Raw genomic sequence first — 17,044 nt, forward strand, 5'->3', positions numbered from 1 at the left:
GCATTGGCCATCATCCAAAATTCATTCAATCTTTCATGTGTCTCTGCTCCTTATTAAGGGAAAGTCTGAAATATTGAATGCAAATTTTCCTCTTTCTCTCTCTGTTATTCTTTTAGTTATTTTCTCTCTTTTCAATCCATAGCCTTGATACCTATCATCCAAGCACGCCTGAACTGGCGTTGTAGTTATGATCAAGATGCTTCATATCTTTGCCATCATCTCCCAAAGCTCTAGGTCTCCATTAATTCCATCGACGTCTGCTGCCATTTGTAGGAAGAAATTGAGAGCACACTCCCAAATACTAGGAAGAAAATAAGTTAAAGAACATAAAGAAGAAGAAGAAAAAGTACGCTCGCAGAGAGAAAGAAGATACATGCTGCGTTAAAACTAACCATCCTCAACGCCGTTAAGGATAGGGTTTAATGAGTTTTGGAAAAATAAAATACAATAAAATATTCTGACTTGTGTGCTAAGTCGTTAGATTGTTTAAGTGGTTTAGATTTAACGAAATACAGGTAAATACACGTGACCTAAATGCAAAGATTCATGATCCATTTAGTAATAGCAAAACATGTGTTTTTATGTTTTAGGCTTTATTAGCTAATCTTCTATCATTTGATATTTAGGTATTGGGTTCTTTAAGATGAAATAATCTCTTCTTTAATATAAAGAATTAAGAAATAATTTTGAAAAAGGGATACAAAATAGGTGGAGCCTACCAATACACATTTGCATACTACGTCTTTAATAGATTTAGCTCACCAGTACAATGAGGTCCATCTTTATTAAAAGGGTGATATACAATGTGATATATAAATGTGACATGACTATTATTTTTAATGTAATAAAGGATAAATAGTTCCACGTTTAAACCCACTTGGCCATTTAACTCTTGTTGTGATCAGTCTCAGACATTTGAACGGTCTTTTCTTATGGACACTCCAACTCTAGTCCTTTTCATGAGCTTGAAATCTAAGTGAAGCTCTATTCTTTAATGCATATGAAAATATTTTACAATGTGGTAACTAAAAATTGAACTTCCATTTTATATCTCATTGACACAAACATTTCACAAAAAATTTACAGTCTCTTGCTAATAATTTTAGATGTTGACACCATCAATATGGTAAATAACAAAAGTCATTGAAAATGATTGCATGAAAGTTGTGTTTAACTAACTATTCATCACAATGTTTTTGATCAAATATTCAACACAATGTTGAAAACAAGAATTTATATAACTTCCTAAAAAAAAAGTTTATATATAAAAAAATTTGGGTTAGTAATTTATAAATTCAAACGAAATAATTTTGACTAGAGATGCTCAACAAGAGGGAGTTAAAGAGAACTATATATATAATTATATGATTCATATCCACAAAATAAAAAATACTTAATTCCCTCCCACCAAAGAAAATGAATATTTAATTCCCATCCAAACTGGCCTAGAACTTATCAATTTGCAGCACCCAATTTTCTTTGACTGAAATGGAACAGATTTTATAATTCAAAATTTGAATTTTGGGATAAAAGTTGGATGCTTTTTAAAAATACTTTTTATTCTTGAAATAGTTATTAAAAAAAGAGGGTGCGTGGGACAATGTTGGAAGTAGGGTTATGATGAGTGTTATGACTGTAATCACACATTTATATATAATTAATTATATATATTTAGCCACACACACACAATCAAGCGGGGTGCTGTTGACAATTAACCTTTCAAGTAGATCTGAAATCTACCACTCCCCAGTCTCCCTCAAAAGATAGATTCCAAAGAGAGAGAGGAGAGAGACAGAAGGAGAGAGAGACTTTCCAACTCTCTACTGAGCAAAACCCGCTTGTTTACACTTGAAACCCTACTGAGTGAGTAGTAGTGATGTACTGAGTCCAACAACTGAGTTGTTTTAGCCCCAAAAACCATTTTTCTCTCACTCTGTTGTTTTTCTCTCTCTGAAAGAGAGAGGCAGACCCAAGAAAACCCCTCATGGGTTCCTATGAAGTTACAAACATACTCTTCACTAAGATCAAGGCCTTAGACCCAGAAAATGCCATCAAAATCATGGGTTATCTTCTCATACAAGATCTTGCCGAGAAAGATTTGATTCGCTTGGCTTATGGTCCGGAGACCCTTTTGCACTCGCTGATTGTGAGGGCTAAAATCCAGTTGGGCCTTTGCTCGAGCACTTCGACTACATCTTCCACACCTTCCTCTCCTTCACCGCTAAATCCCATAGCCAGACCAACTAACGCCAACCCATTTTCACAGTCTTCCCCTAGAATCCCGAACGGTTTTGATTTTGGGAAAAACCCATCTTCTACCTCCTCAAATGCCTGGCCACTTTCTGGGTTCCCAAACAACTCCATTAGCCCAAAGTCAAGCCCTTTACTCTCTTACGACAATATCCGAGCCGGGTCAGTTTCACTTCCAGTACATTCACCCCGCTACAGCAAGGATGGTGGGGGTGATGTTTGGCCTGGCGGCGACCTCATTGACGAGCACCAACTGAATGAGTACCTCTCATTTCTCAATGAGTCTTCGTCCTCGTCGAGGCCCGAGGATTTCATCGATCCTCGGCTCGAATTGGGTCATGGGGTTCCTGATTGGGCTCATTCTGTCAACAATGGTGATGCCCATTTCCACCGAAGGAGCTTTTCGGCTAGCGATGCGTGTCTCGGGTCCGAAGATGCTGCTTTGGGAGGGGGGTTCAAGCCATGCCTTTACTTTGCCAGAGGGTTTTGCAAGAACGGAAGCAATTGCAAGTTTGTGCATGGCGGTTTTGCTGATTCCTTGGACGGTTCTGGTGCCATTGTGGGGTCTCCGAGTAATCTAGACAGTTTCGAGCAGCACGAGGAGATGATGAGGTTGAAGGCTGCCCAGCAACAGAGATTAGCTGCTGCTTCTCAGTTCATGGGTGGAGGGTCACCTACTCCTTACAGCAAGTACATGAATTTCCTTTTGCAACAGCAAAATGACCCTCAGAGGTATATTGGAGTGGTCCATTTTTCTGTCTGCTGTTGCTTTTATTTGGGTGTGGTTTTTGATTTTGAGTCTGTTGGAGACAACCCATTTTGCTCTTTATAGATTATTTTCTTTGTCATTAAGTGTGGTTTGTGTTGGTTATTGATTTTTTCTCTTTTCGGGTTCAAATTTTTTTTTCCTGGTGGCATTCTGTTGCATTGTAGAGTGGCAGCGATGATGATGGGGGAAGAATTTTACAAGTTTGGGCGATGTCGACCTGATAGAAACGACCTTTTGGCAATGTCTTCAGTTGAAAAGGCGAGCTCGGCTTCAAGACAGATCTACTTGACATTCCCAGCTGAGAGCACTTTTAAAGATGAAGATGTTTCAGAATACTTCTGGTAAAATTATACATCATATTATTTCCTTATTATTTGTTATTAGGACCAAGTCTTCAGTCAACCTTCAGTATGAGTTGAGTAGCTACTCGGATTATTGGTAGAATAGTTTTTTTATTTATATTTATGATAATCATGCCTTAGCACTTTGGTCAGCTTTCATGACAACCAATTACTCAGTAACAGCAATCCTTACCATGCCAAGGTTTTAGAGTGTTTCTAGCCTTAGTGGCATCAGTCCTTTATGTTTGAACGTTTTCCAGAATGATAAAGTTAAGAAGTTGTTCAAGGTTTTCATTGCCTTGAAGGCCTCCAAAGCATCATCAATCGTTTATGGTCAAGTCTTGGATAGAGGTTGTGGCGTTTCAAGACCTTGACGTTAGTTCGCTTGTTTTTTCATTTGTAACCCTGGCCTTGATATACACGGTTTGGTTTTCTAGGTGAGTGGTACCTTGCATTTCAAGTACAGGATATTCAGAAGCCAGGGTTGTGCTTTTGCTTAAAGTTACACCTGATAGTAGAAAATGTTTGCATCACCTTGTGATATCACTTATCTGTGTGTCCAACAAATAAATTTTAAATTTCAGAAGTTCATTAAACAGTGTACCATATCATGCAAAGGGCACATTAAACAGGCTTTGATGGCTAATGCTAAGTCTTTGTGTTGAACCCTTCACCTGCTCCAACGTGACACTGAAGATCTTGAGTGTCTTTGATAGCCATTTGCAGAATGTCTGTGATATATTTGCTCAAGGCCATTTTAAACTTGTAAAAGCTGTTTGGTTGTTTCTCTTATCTTTATTAAAGATATGATTGATTTCATTAATTATCCACAACAACGATCAACTTATTGGAACACAGTTATTGCTGACTTCCAGCATATATACTACTGTGTACTGTTACTAAAGGATTCAATTGGTCCTCTGCTGTGAATACAAGTGTATCGTCATCCATCATTTGACATCAAAAGATATATCTGATCTAGTACTCACCCGGAAGAGTTTCCATGACTCTCACCTTTTATTTTTTTTACACTAGCAAAACATCATTGTTTGAATCTGTCACATAACACACCTAAATATTTTTGCTTGGTATGCCATGATACGATTTAGTCATTGATGATTTTTTTTTCTTTTCTAGAAATTAGATACAGATTAAGCTTGAAAATTGAAATAACAGAACTGCACGACCTTGTAATTCACCAATGCATGATTATTGGAGACGTCCTACAGGATGTCACGGTGTGAATATGACAATAATAGGAAAACAATTTTTGAGTTCTTGTGATACAATATTTGAATCTTGAGTGAACTCATAAACACTTGATTTTAAGAATGGATGGCCAAATGTGGTTTGAATATTATGTAGGGTTTACTGTTACAAACCAAAGGAGTTCTTTGTATTATTACAAGGGAAGAGATCATAATGTCATTCTTGTTATATTGTTTAAAGGTTCAGAATTTGGAATTTCTATTAAATAGTTCCTTTTTGTACTTTTGAAGCAAGTACGGGCCAGTTCAAGATGTAAGGATTCCATACCAGCAGAAAAGAATGTTTGGTTTTGTTACATTTGTCTACCCAGAAACTGTGAGGCTCATATTGTCCAAAGGAAATCCTCATTTTATATGTGATTCCCGTGTGCTTGTCAAGCCCTACAAGGAGAAGGGAAAAGTCCTGGATAAGTATGTATATCATTGCTCTCTTACAATCTAATCGTATGCTTTCTTCACCTTGCACTGATGCTTTAACTGCTGATTGTCTACAGGAGGCAACAGCAACAACAGCATCTAGAGAGGGGAGAATTTTCACAATCTTTGAGCCCTAGTGGTCTTGATTCTAGAGATCCCTATGATCTCCAACTTGGTTAGTGAAACAAGAGTGGATACTTTTCTTCGTGACATATACTTTATTTGAAAGAGAATAAGGTTAAATGAATTTTAAGATGGCTTCTCATTTGGCTAACAATTAAAAAAGAAAAAAACTCTCACTCACTCTCTACACACATGCACAGGGACACACATGTATATGTATGAGCATTTATACATATTATTGTTCTTGTTTTTATTGAACGCAGCATCACATTTCTCATTGATTTTTTATTACTTGAATTTGTTTTCTACTAGGGGGAAGAATGTTCTATAGTACACAGGAGATGCTATTGAGAAGAAAATTGGAGGAGCAGGCTGAATTACAGCAAGCCATTGAACTCCAAGGGAGAAGAGTCATGAGTCTGCAGCTCCCAGACTGGAAGAATGACCGCTTACCCCATCACCAGCGCAGTCTGTCTGTTGGTGCTCATGTTCCCTTAAGTCCTCAGTCTCATGTGCAGATCAATCAAAATGTCATTCCGTTTGATAGCATTAAACAAGAAGTTTCAGAAGGTTGTCTGATTGACAACAACCGTTCTAATATATGTATTTAAACTTTAAGATGAAGCGTTGGGTCGCTGACTGCTGAATATGCATGTTGCAGGCCACGGTGATATTCCAGCTGCCTCAATTTCTGTGACTGCTGCTGTTGCTGAGCAGCACCTTCAGAAGGAAGATAATTTTGCTTTCATTCACAATAATGGCAATGGCAAAAACAAGGAGCAAGGCTCCTACTTGGAAACTCCTGATCTTCAGAAAAGGTATGGAGCTTAACTTTCATATCAAGAGAAAGTTGACACTAGCAAACAACATTATATGATTTTATCTATAGTGGTGCTTTTGTTTTTCTGGATTCTTCTAGTTTGAGCTTCCATTGTCATCAGGTCCTTTTGCATTTTCTAATAATAAAGATATTATTTTTCCTTCTTTTGTGGTTGTCATGATAGCAGTGTAGAGCAGGTCCTTCCTGATTGCCTTTTTGCTGCTCCCTCAAATTCAGCTGGGGATCATCTCTCTGACTTGTCAACCGCTGTGTCAGATCTTAATGATACCATCATAACTGCTGAAAACAAATCATCATCATCAGTCAATTCTGCCAGCTGCATGGCTTCTCATTAATGCTGATTGATTTTGCTAGGGTAATAGCTAATTCATTTTGTTCTCGGTAGATGACCTTGCTAGGGATTGTAGTCATGCAATCAAACAAACTTTTTATTATGTTGGGTTATGTTCCTGTGCAGGAGAGTAGAGAAGCATATACAAGGAAGAAAAATCCTCTAGATGTATAGCTGAATTATACCTACATCAAAGAGTAGATCCATAGAGAAGATCGCAACAAGGTCTCACCGTCATCAATACATACTGCTAACCGATACTACATATTTCATACGTAAGGAGAAACGAAATGAAATTACGAGAGTAGGATTTATCGCTTTTGCTACTTTGTACCCTCTCTGTAGGTGTGCTGACCGCCACACAGGCTAGACCAGAACAAGGATTGTAACTTCTATCTACACTGTCATATACACCACTTTTCTTTCTCTACTATCGTATTTTCCATCTGATGTGAATTTTTGCTAGTGTTTAAGTTTTGCATTAGAGTATTTGATGCTTTTTGTACATATACTTGGACAGCAGTTGAAAGTAGACTTTTCACAAGTATACAAATAATTATATCATTATAGCATGTATGATACGGATGGGGAAAAAAGCCATGGCTTCCCTTGGTGTCTTTTGTTTTGTTTGGTCATGATTGTTCCTGTCTGATGTTGCAGTATCACATGATCACCGAATATAGGGGTAGAAAGGGGATTTCATGTAACCTTTGATCAAAGTTTTCTTTTAGGTGGCTTTCGTAATGTACTGTAGTTTTCTTTTTCTGCTAAATCCACATGTGGGGCAACAACCAAGTCGTCACATGGGTGCTGACATTTCTATAAATGGTTTATAAGGCTCTATCACACTCCTTTCACTTTCACTTTCACTTTCACTTTATTGAAATGTTTGTTTCTGAAATCTTTATATTTTTGGAAGCTGGAGCCGTCATGCTCTCTCGGGCTCGGTTTAAATTATGTTATGCTATATGGATGCCCAATGGGTACCCATTTGAGTAACCATCTGCTCAAATGGGTAACCATGAGGTGGTGGTGATAGAGTCGGTGGCCGTGGTTGTGGGGTGGTTTTAGTAGTGATGATTGTGGTTGGTACCTTTTGTCTATCCCTGTGCCTAACTTTTGTTGCTAATGTTCACTTTTATTAGGGCAGCTGGCCAGTGAGCCAGCCTCCTTGCTTTTGAGTTCCTCGCTTCGTATGTTAGATTAATTTAGAGTATTTATAAAAAAAAAAAGCAGCAAAGTGGCTTTTCAACAACTGGAACTGGTGGATGAATTTATACTGTTAACTCTTGGAACGGAAAATTCTCCACATTAAATGAGATGGTAGATTAAAACAGAATGGGAACTAAATGTCTTTGTGCGTTTACACTTTTCGCTAATGCTTGTCAGTTTTCCAATCTAATAAAAGGCCGAAATTTCAATTATGGTTTGTTTGAATAATTTGAAATTAGACACAATTCATAAGTTTTGAAATGACAGATTTTGGGCAGAAGTTTGAAACTCAAGGCACCAAAAGAATATTTGTGTAAATCTCCCTCTATTAATTGCTTGTATTTAAAAATAAAAAAAATAAAAACCTCATTTTTTTTTTTTTTTAAATTCTATGTCCAAAAGAATTTGGGATTTGGTAGTCATAAATTCTTTATTTAAATTCCAATTAAATGGGCCTTATAAATAATTATTTCAGGACAATCAATTTTGAGGAAAAAAAATTACTACCATCAACACCATCACTACCTTTCCTAGGACCACTTTTCCCTTACCATGACCACCGCACTTTCAACATAATGACCACCACTATTATAAGTTATAACCACCATCACTGTTTTAGGGATCTACTAGTGTAGTGGTTTGAAGTATTTATTCTCTTAGGTAAGGTTCTGGATTTGAGTTATAGCATCCGTGTAGTGTGTGTGAGTTTAGTATGCTATCGCTCTTTTCAATAGGAAGAGTTCTTAAAAAATAAAATTAAAAAAGAAAAAAAAAAGGAGCACATTATTAGACCACTTTGTAAACCACCTCTCTAATAGAGGTAACGCAAGCCAATACAATGGGTCCGACCTCTATTAGATAAGTGGTTAAGGTGATCTATAAATATGGTCTCCCTAACATTTCCCTAAACTCAATTATCCCAATGCCATCATATTAGAAAAGTTGACTAATAAGATAACTATAAATGTAAATAATATAAGATGTATTTTTAATGCTTTTATTTATCAAGCGGAGCATACGAGGAGGGGGCAGGGCGAAAACCGTAATTCTCGTACAAGCCCCATCAGAAGAGGGCCTATGAGGAACTGACCTTACGACGACAAACGTTTTCGTCCCCAATTTTCAACAGTGTAATAAAATTAAACAATCTAAACTCAATCTTACAAACAAAATCTAAACCCAAATCCAGAACGACATGCTATCACTTAAGCCCTAAGTTCATTTTAGTTTTGCAATTTCTCCGCATGCCCTAAGCCCCCAAAATCAGGTACCATTACTTTTCAATACTCATGTTTCGTGTAATTTGTTTTTCATTTGCTATTTTCCTAATTGATTCATGAATCATGAATGGTGAAACAAGAAAGTTATTGAATATTGATGATTTGTTAGATTTAATAGTAGTGAAATGCTATTGAAAATTAGAAAAATGCTTATGGTTTACTATTTTGCTCATCAAATAAAACTCTTGATAATAAATCTACAATCTAATTTTTGCATGTAAATTTTTTAATGTGGAATGAAACACTACTTGTGTCATCCCCTTTCTTTTCTTCTCCTAACACGAGCCATTTAATTTTATTAATAAAATTAGAATGCAATTTTTATAGCACAAATGGAATGGGCTTTAGCATTTATATCAGTAATTTTTATGGTGAAACTGAATTAGTTATATTATATTTTAGACTATTAGGGCTCGTTTGGTACACCGTATTAAACTCTGGATATGAGTAAATAGTCTATGTCAGGCGTTTGGTGTCAACTTGTATTATTTAATTACCCGACTATTTTATACGGGTTGGGCTTTTAATACTCTCCTTACCTGACTAACTAATACAACCCACACACCCCGGTTTAGATAATACACGCTTAATTATACGGCTAGAGAAAAAGAACACGCGTTCTACGAAAAAAAAATCAGACGCTCTTTTCATCGTCTTCTCCCTAGGGTTGTTCTCTATTATCTTCTCCACAAGTTATTTTCTTCACTCTTCTCCAGGTATCCATCTCTCACTCTCTCTCTTTTTCATACTCTCTCCAATATGCTTTTATATATTTCAATTTTTTTTGTGGAAATTAGGTTATGAATTTTTTTTTTTTGGCATTTTTTTTAATTGAATGTTTTCTTTGTATGTGATATAGTGATTCGACGTTGTGGGAATATTTAGATTGTTGGTATTAAACAGAGTATTGCCAATTTTCGTCCAAAAACAAAAAACTGTGCTAGTGTTAGTAGTTTAGTTGAATACATACATACATGATGACTAGGAGAGCAAAATTACAAAATTAAAATTGTATGAACCTGAATTCTAGGAACCATTTTTTTTTCTTTGTCAATTGCTATTAGAAAAGCAAAGATGGACTTGTCTATTAATGACCAAATTAAGGCACTACGGCTAATTTTGGAGAAAGCAAGTGATGAAAAAAACATTCCTGACATTGGATGGTGCTATGAGAAAAGCATTTGTTCTTCTCTTACTTGGGGCGAGAGAGTTGTGATTCACTCTTTGATGTAGTTTGGTTTATGAACAACTTTCTCTTTTTCTCTTAGCACCTTAATATGAGATCACTTTGAATTATACATTGTTTGGTACTGTTTTTTTTAACGTATGCGAGTATGTTGTAATTTTTATGAGATACTACAATTATGATAATGGGTTATATGAAAAAAAATCTTGGCAAAAACAATTGAAAAACAAATCTTGTCATATGAATCTTACCAAAAAAAATTTTCTGTCATTTGAATCTCAATTTCCATTAAAATTATCAAAGATTTTATTTATTTATTTATTTATAAATAGTCTGATCTGATGTTATCCGAAACATCACCAAACACAGTATAACTTAGTCAGATTATTTATCCGGAACAGCACCAAACGCCTTATAATATTATGGATAAATAGTCAGTACTCTCCGGAACAGATTAATACTATCCGACGGAAATTAGTCAGTACAGTCCGACGTACCAAACAAGCCCTTAGTGTTAGTGGTATTGTTAGTAATATCTTCTTTAATTGTTTAACGTACAATTTTAATTTAGAAAAGGATCGAAGAGATAAACAAGTTTGACTGTAGAGAAAACTCACCCTAGGAGTGTGCTTTAAAACCTATCCAAGTCCTTCGCCAATTTTGATTTCCCTACTCCCTCCACCTTTGCTTGAGCTCTCCAAGTTATGACGATGGTTGTAACCTCCAAAATCTCCACACCAAGGTTATGCTTTGGTGAAGATGATGAACCCACAAGGAGGACTAGATGCTAGTAAATCATCTCTTTGGTAGCCGACCTTCCCTTGCTTTAGATTAGAGAGAGTTTGATTTTCTTTTATTCCCAACCTTGCAAAGAAAAACCCTAAAGAGGCAAGGATGAGCATCCTTATGCTTATTTGACATGTAAGTAAAATTTTCATAAAAGATTTCTTGATTGATTGCGTTCAGTAGAGTCACTCTGCAGCAAACACCCATACACTTATCTCAGTGCCATCTACACGAAAGGCTTGAGACCAGTCATCCTCACAATTGAGCATATATAGTGCATGCTGTTCTTTTAGGGTATGAGTTTAAGTGAAAAAGGTCTACTGGATCTAACTTCTTTAGATCACTTTCCTCATCTCATAAACCATGGACTTGTCATTTAGGTAAATAATTATTAATGAGACTTTTATTTGAATTGACGTAATTCCCTTATGTTTAAACTTGGATAGTTAATTAAACGAAATATCCATAAAACATTCATCTAATGATTGAGTTTTAGGGCATATTTATGAAGGCAAAACTATTTCTAGGCATTTCTGAAATACACAAATAGGATAATTAACATGCATTTCTACTAAATACAAAGAAGAGGAAGCAAAATAGAAACTTAGAAATTCATATTGAACCCAAAATTTTCTAAGCTTATAAAATGTTGCACCATAGACTCTTTAGAACTACTTTAAAGAGAGGGACTAGAGATGTAGTTACCCTTGGAGAGAATTATGAACCCTAAGAAGGTGTTCAAGTAGAGTGCTTGATCTCTCCTTTCTTGCTTATCCACTATGGCTCTCCAATAGGTAAAATAGTGTGCAACTCACCAAAGCTCTTCACCAAGGATGGATGGAGATGAGAGATAGAGAACTTGGGAGAGTACAAGGGTGCTAGCTCTTGCTCTCCGAAGGCCAAGGGCGACTTGAGAGAAAAAGGTTTGATGTATCTTCTCTTCCAATTTTCCAACTTGAAAACCCTAAATGAAATGGTGCTATGACATCTAATTTATAGATCCATATTGTGACACATCTCCGCACCCTCCCTTTGGTAGGCCTAATTTTGGGTTTTTTTTTGGTCCAACACATTTATCCCTCAATGTGTCACATATGTCTAAATTCCTGTGGTTCAATTCTTAATTCTTTAAGTCATGTAGGACCCAACTAAGTTCAATAACTTTAATTGTTTAAAATAAACTATTCAAATTAGTTTAATTACTTAATTACTTAAGTAATTATGTCATTAAATTGTCTTACAAGTATTGATCCCGGTCAATTCTTGTTGACCATGTCAAGTGTACGGTCAACTATTGACCTTTGACTTTGACCAAGGCGTAAAATCTATTTCTCTATTCTATTTCTTAATCCATTCCATTATGGTTTGCGATCTTATAGGTTCTAATTAGCAAGGCAGTGGATAAGTCCAATTTCTTCTAAATAGAGAATGAATTGAATCCCATCATTTAATTCTCCCTATTAGTGAAGGCTAATTATTATTAGACCTTACAAGGCTTCCACAAGCCATGAGTGGCACCTAGCAATATGTAATAACTACCCAAGCTGAATAGAATTCATTGGAGAACCTAGTCAGTTGTAATTGCAATGCAATCCGCTCATTCTATATGACAATACTTTATGTCACATTATCGGGATACCGTTAACTTGTATTAAATCACCAGTGTGAAATTTCTAGGTTATACGATTCACTTGAAGGAGATTGCAAACTTTGCTATTGCAATCCTATCCAATACTTTGGCCCAAGATTCAATGAATCATATCTTTAGAATACTCTCTCTTTTTACTCAGAGTGGAGATTTCATATTGTACATTCACATGTCTCTGTGAGCTTATCAGATATCCCGACGATTACCTTTAAGCCATATCTCTCAATATGGCCGTATAATGAACTCAAAGATAAACCACTTGTCCACAAGACAACTGTGATGTCTCAAGTTTGAGGACTAATTTGCATGATCACAACTTAGAATTACTTGTTTGACACTTGTGAGTAAAACTACCATACAAGAATTCTTAGTCGATCGCATTCAATGAACTTTATCTCTATTGAGCACCTACTCACTTATCTTAGTGTCTCTACACGGATGACTTGGGACGAATCATCCTCTCGATCGAGAAGACATATAGTACATACCAGTCTTTACTGGTCACCATTTTCCCAATTGGTGATCGTATGACTAGAAACATTTTAGGATGTGATATATCATAATGGAAAGGTCTCATGAATCTAACATCTTTAGATTGCTTTCCATATGTATCGTAATCTACAAACTTGTCACTTTATTGCCTATGTATAAGTTTCCTAAAGTCACTTTCATGCCCTATTAATTATGTAGTGTTATGTCCTTAGAAGTTTTTCATTTTTGTATTGGCTTATAAGGCATATTTCTAACAATTTCCAACACAAAGAATTGTCAGGCTCTGGTGAATTGGAAGTAACAAATTCAAATTAGTTTCACCAAGTATTCAAAACTAGGCTTGTATTGGATCAGACACACTTGAATGCATCAATGATACAATTTTTACTCTGGCTAGGTCTTGATGTTAGAAGCTTCAGACCAAATTCATACCATCATATCATACAATAGATCCAAAAAAACCAAAGACAATCCCAAGACAAGAACTAATGTGGTTCACCAACTAAGCTACATCAAGTGGCTATGACGGCTATGATTTATTAATGTCAAGAAGTTACAAATTGAAAAGACAATTGCCTCTTCCAATCACTCTTAGGCAATCCCTTACTCCTCTAATCTGATCTCCAATCTCAATAGAGAATCCTCAATACACCCAAAAGTATACAATAACACTAAGTTTTTTTTGCACCCTGGATTGTGAATGTGTTGAGTCCCATATTGGTAAACTATTGTGTCGATGTGAGGTTATTATATAAGTGATTACAAGGAGCATCATTAGTGAGTAGTCCTTTTAAATTCTAACGCCCCTATAGTGAGCGCTTCCATTGGTCATGAAAGTTGATCTAGAGTCCACTACATGGTTCTTGATAAAAAGTTGCTAATGAACTGCTTGTGGGCTCCAATGAGGACGTCATGCATTTAAATGAGAGAGATTATGACACTCCAAGTTGCTTTAATTTTTGTTGGGTCCTATATCCATAAAGTACTATGTAGATCTAATCTACATAAGCGATTGTAGGAAGCTGAATTAGTGACTAACTCTTTTGGTGTATTGCGGTGTAGGAAGCTGAATTAGTGGCTAACCCTTCAGATGTCATGAATGGAAAAGTGATAACCCCGACATCCAGTTTTTCTTTACTAAAATGTTGATCAATCTCAACATGCTTCATACTATCATGTTGCACCAGATTATGAGCAATTTAAATGGCAGTCTTATTATCACAATGGAAACTCATGCCTATTTCGAATTTGAACCCAAAATCTCCCAACAAAATTTCTCAACCAAAGCAACTCATACCCTATGTGACATACCATGAATTTTAGCTTCCGCACTCAACCTAGCCTCCACTTTTTGTTTCTTACTCCTCCAAGCAACAAGGTTACCGCTAACAAAAGCAAAGTACCTAGAAGTAGAATGGTGGTCCGTAATCGAGCCAGTCCAATAAGCATGTGTATACCACTTTACATCTACATGACCATGCTTGGAGAACACTAAGCCTTTACCAGGAGCCACTTTCAAGTACCTTAGAATACGTACAACAACATCCATATCATCGTCACTCGGAGAGTGCATAAACTAACTTACCACACTCATTGCATAAGCTATATAAGGATGTGTATGTACCAAATAAATTAACCTCACTACAATGCACTCATAACGCTCCTTATTAGTAGAAACCTGATCAGGATAAACCCCAACCTATGATTTTGTCCAATAGGAGTATCAATTGGTTTACAATCTAACATAGTTGTTTCTGCCAGCAAATCCAGAATATACTTCCTTTGAGATAGAAAAGTACCATGTTTAGGTCTAGCATCTTCGATCCCAATGAAGTATTTCAGCTCACCTAATTATTTCATCTCAAACTCAGAAGCTAGATACTTCTGAAGACACTCTATCTCTGTGAGTAACGAAACTTCCTCATTGATGAGGTAAACCTAACAAACCACAATCTCAAAGATTGCTTCAAATGGTACAAGGATGTTCTTAGTTTTCACACAACACCCTTTTAGGAAGCCACATGAGTACCCATAGGAAGATCCATGTACACCTCCTTCTTGAGATCGCCATGAAGGAATGCATTTTTAACATCAAACTGTAATAGAGGCCACTCTATATTAGCAACAAGAGACAAACGTACACGAACAATATTATTCTTTACTACAGGAGCAAAAGTCTTTTGATAGTCCACTCCATACGTCTGAGTATAACCCTTCGCTACAAATTTGGCCTTATAACGATCAATAGAGCCATTAACTTGGTGTTTTGTTTCGTTTTTTTTCCAAGGCTTCCATTTCAACATTCATGGCATCGACCCACTTAGGGTTCGATAGGACATCTTGCAACTTAGTTGGAATACATACACTAGATAAATATGATTCATATAACTTGGGATAAATGATGACTTGACACATAATTATTAATGGGACATTTCATTTTGGCATGTATATTAGGTGAATATTGCATTTTAGGTTTTCCACGAGTACTTTGTGGAGGAAACTGATAAGTAGATATAGGCATAACATTAGAATTTACCTCACTTGTATCACTGGCACGAATTGATTGAGACAATGGCAAGGCATAGTGGTTATAGTGTCGCCATCAGTTACATCATCACAACAATCCACAATTTCACCATCATCACTCGGTTCATCTGTAACTGACTAGTCTACCCCTTATTGGTGACAGGTCGCTCTAGACAAAGAGCTTCCATTGGCTCCAGACGTCACTGATCGAGTCGGTTCAGACAGAGACGGAGATGGAAAAGTTACAATTCATTCTACATTTCAAAACTCTCTTTTGCTTGATGACTTTTCATTTCACTCTTCCTTCCCCTGAAGTGGAGAGGTAGGGGAAGATTGAACAAAATACGAAACATCTTCATGGAACATCACATCCAAGGTAATATGCACTTTCTGAGTTGGAGAATGGTAGCACTTGTAGCCTTTTTTGAGTAGTAGAATAGCTAATAAACACGCACCATAGAGTACAAGGATCAAGCTTACTCTATTGATGAGGGTAAACATGGACATACGCCACACACCCAAACATCTAAGGAGGGAGCGTGGATACAGAAACTAGGGAGACACATTCTTGTAACACTTCAAGAGGAGTTTGAAAGTTTAGAATCCTTCTGGCAATACGATAATCAAATATTCCGCAGCTAAAACAACATGCCCCCAAAGGTAATTAGGAACTGACATATCCAACAGTAGGGAGTGGGAAACTTCAAGCAATTGATGATTCTACCATTCGGACACACCATTTTGTTGGGGTGTAAATGGAGTTGTCGTTTGATGAATAAAACCTTGATCATGGAAGAAACAAGCCAATGTATTATTCACATATTCTCTTCCATTATCAATTCTTAAAACTTTGACCCTAGTTTGAAATTGAGTAGACACCATGGCACAAAATTCTTGAAAACCCAAGTTGACCAAGTGCAATCATCAATAAATGTAACAAACCAACGAAATCTATTCGAATAATTCTTAGCAAGACCCTACACATCAAAATGCACTAAATCAAAGGGCAACACAACTTATTTTTACTTAAAGGGAAAACAATATAGTGGCTTTTGGACAATACACATGTTGCACTCTTGAAACTAGACTAATTTTCACAAGAACATAATGAAGATGGAAACAAATGCTTAAGAAAGCCAAACGACGGGTGTCCCAAGCGACGATGCCATTGCCAAATTTTTTGTTTTTCTTTAACACTGCCACTCTTAGCGACTCGATCACGAACTGCTTCTATCGGTAATTTCAAATAGTATAATCACCCTATCCTTTTACCATGCCCAATCATCTAGTGCGTCCTGAGATCTTAGAAAGAACAATGTTTATAATAGAAAGTAGAAAACTCATTAAGTATATCAAGTAATCAGCCAACAAATAACAAATTACACAAGATATTCGGAACTAGTAACGCACGTGACAAAGACAATCTAGAAGTGAGGGTTATTGTGACCTCGCCAGTAATTGGAGAAGGTAAGCCATTAGCAATAGTTATGTATGGGTCACAAGTTTTACTAGACAAATTATCAAATAATTTAGCATCACATAATTTAGCACCAGTGTCAATTATCCAAGTATTG

General features: G+C 36.3%; 1 protein-coding gene across 2 annotated transcripts; it reads left to right on the forward strand.

Moving 5' to 3' along the window:
- Positions 1,702–6,912, forward strand: LOC18780347 (zinc finger CCCH domain-containing protein 55). Of its 2 annotated transcripts, none has more exons than XM_020562695.1 (8): positions 1,702–2,982; positions 3,184–3,360; positions 4,860–5,039; positions 5,123–5,220; positions 5,481–5,738; positions 5,830–5,986; positions 6,173–6,364; positions 6,467–6,912. In XM_020562695.1, the coding sequence occupies exons 1-7, from the start codon at positions 1,985–1,987 to the stop codon at positions 6,342–6,344; spliced, it is 2,040 nt and encodes a 679-aa protein (XP_020418284.1). In that variant the 5' UTR covers positions 1,702–1,984; the 3' UTR covers positions 6,345–6,364; positions 6,467–6,912. The 2 variants fall into 2 exon arrangements, with proteins under 2 accessions (XP_020418284.1, XP_007211365.1); XM_007211303.2 differs by having other exon boundaries at positions 6,176–6,364.

Source organism: Prunus persica, chromosome G4, assembly GCF_000346465.2.
Source record: "Prunus persica cultivar Lovell chromosome G4, Prunus_persica_NCBIv2, whole genome shotgun sequence".
Taxonomy (NCBI): Eukaryota; Viridiplantae; Streptophyta; class Magnoliopsida; order Rosales; family Rosaceae; genus Prunus; species Prunus persica.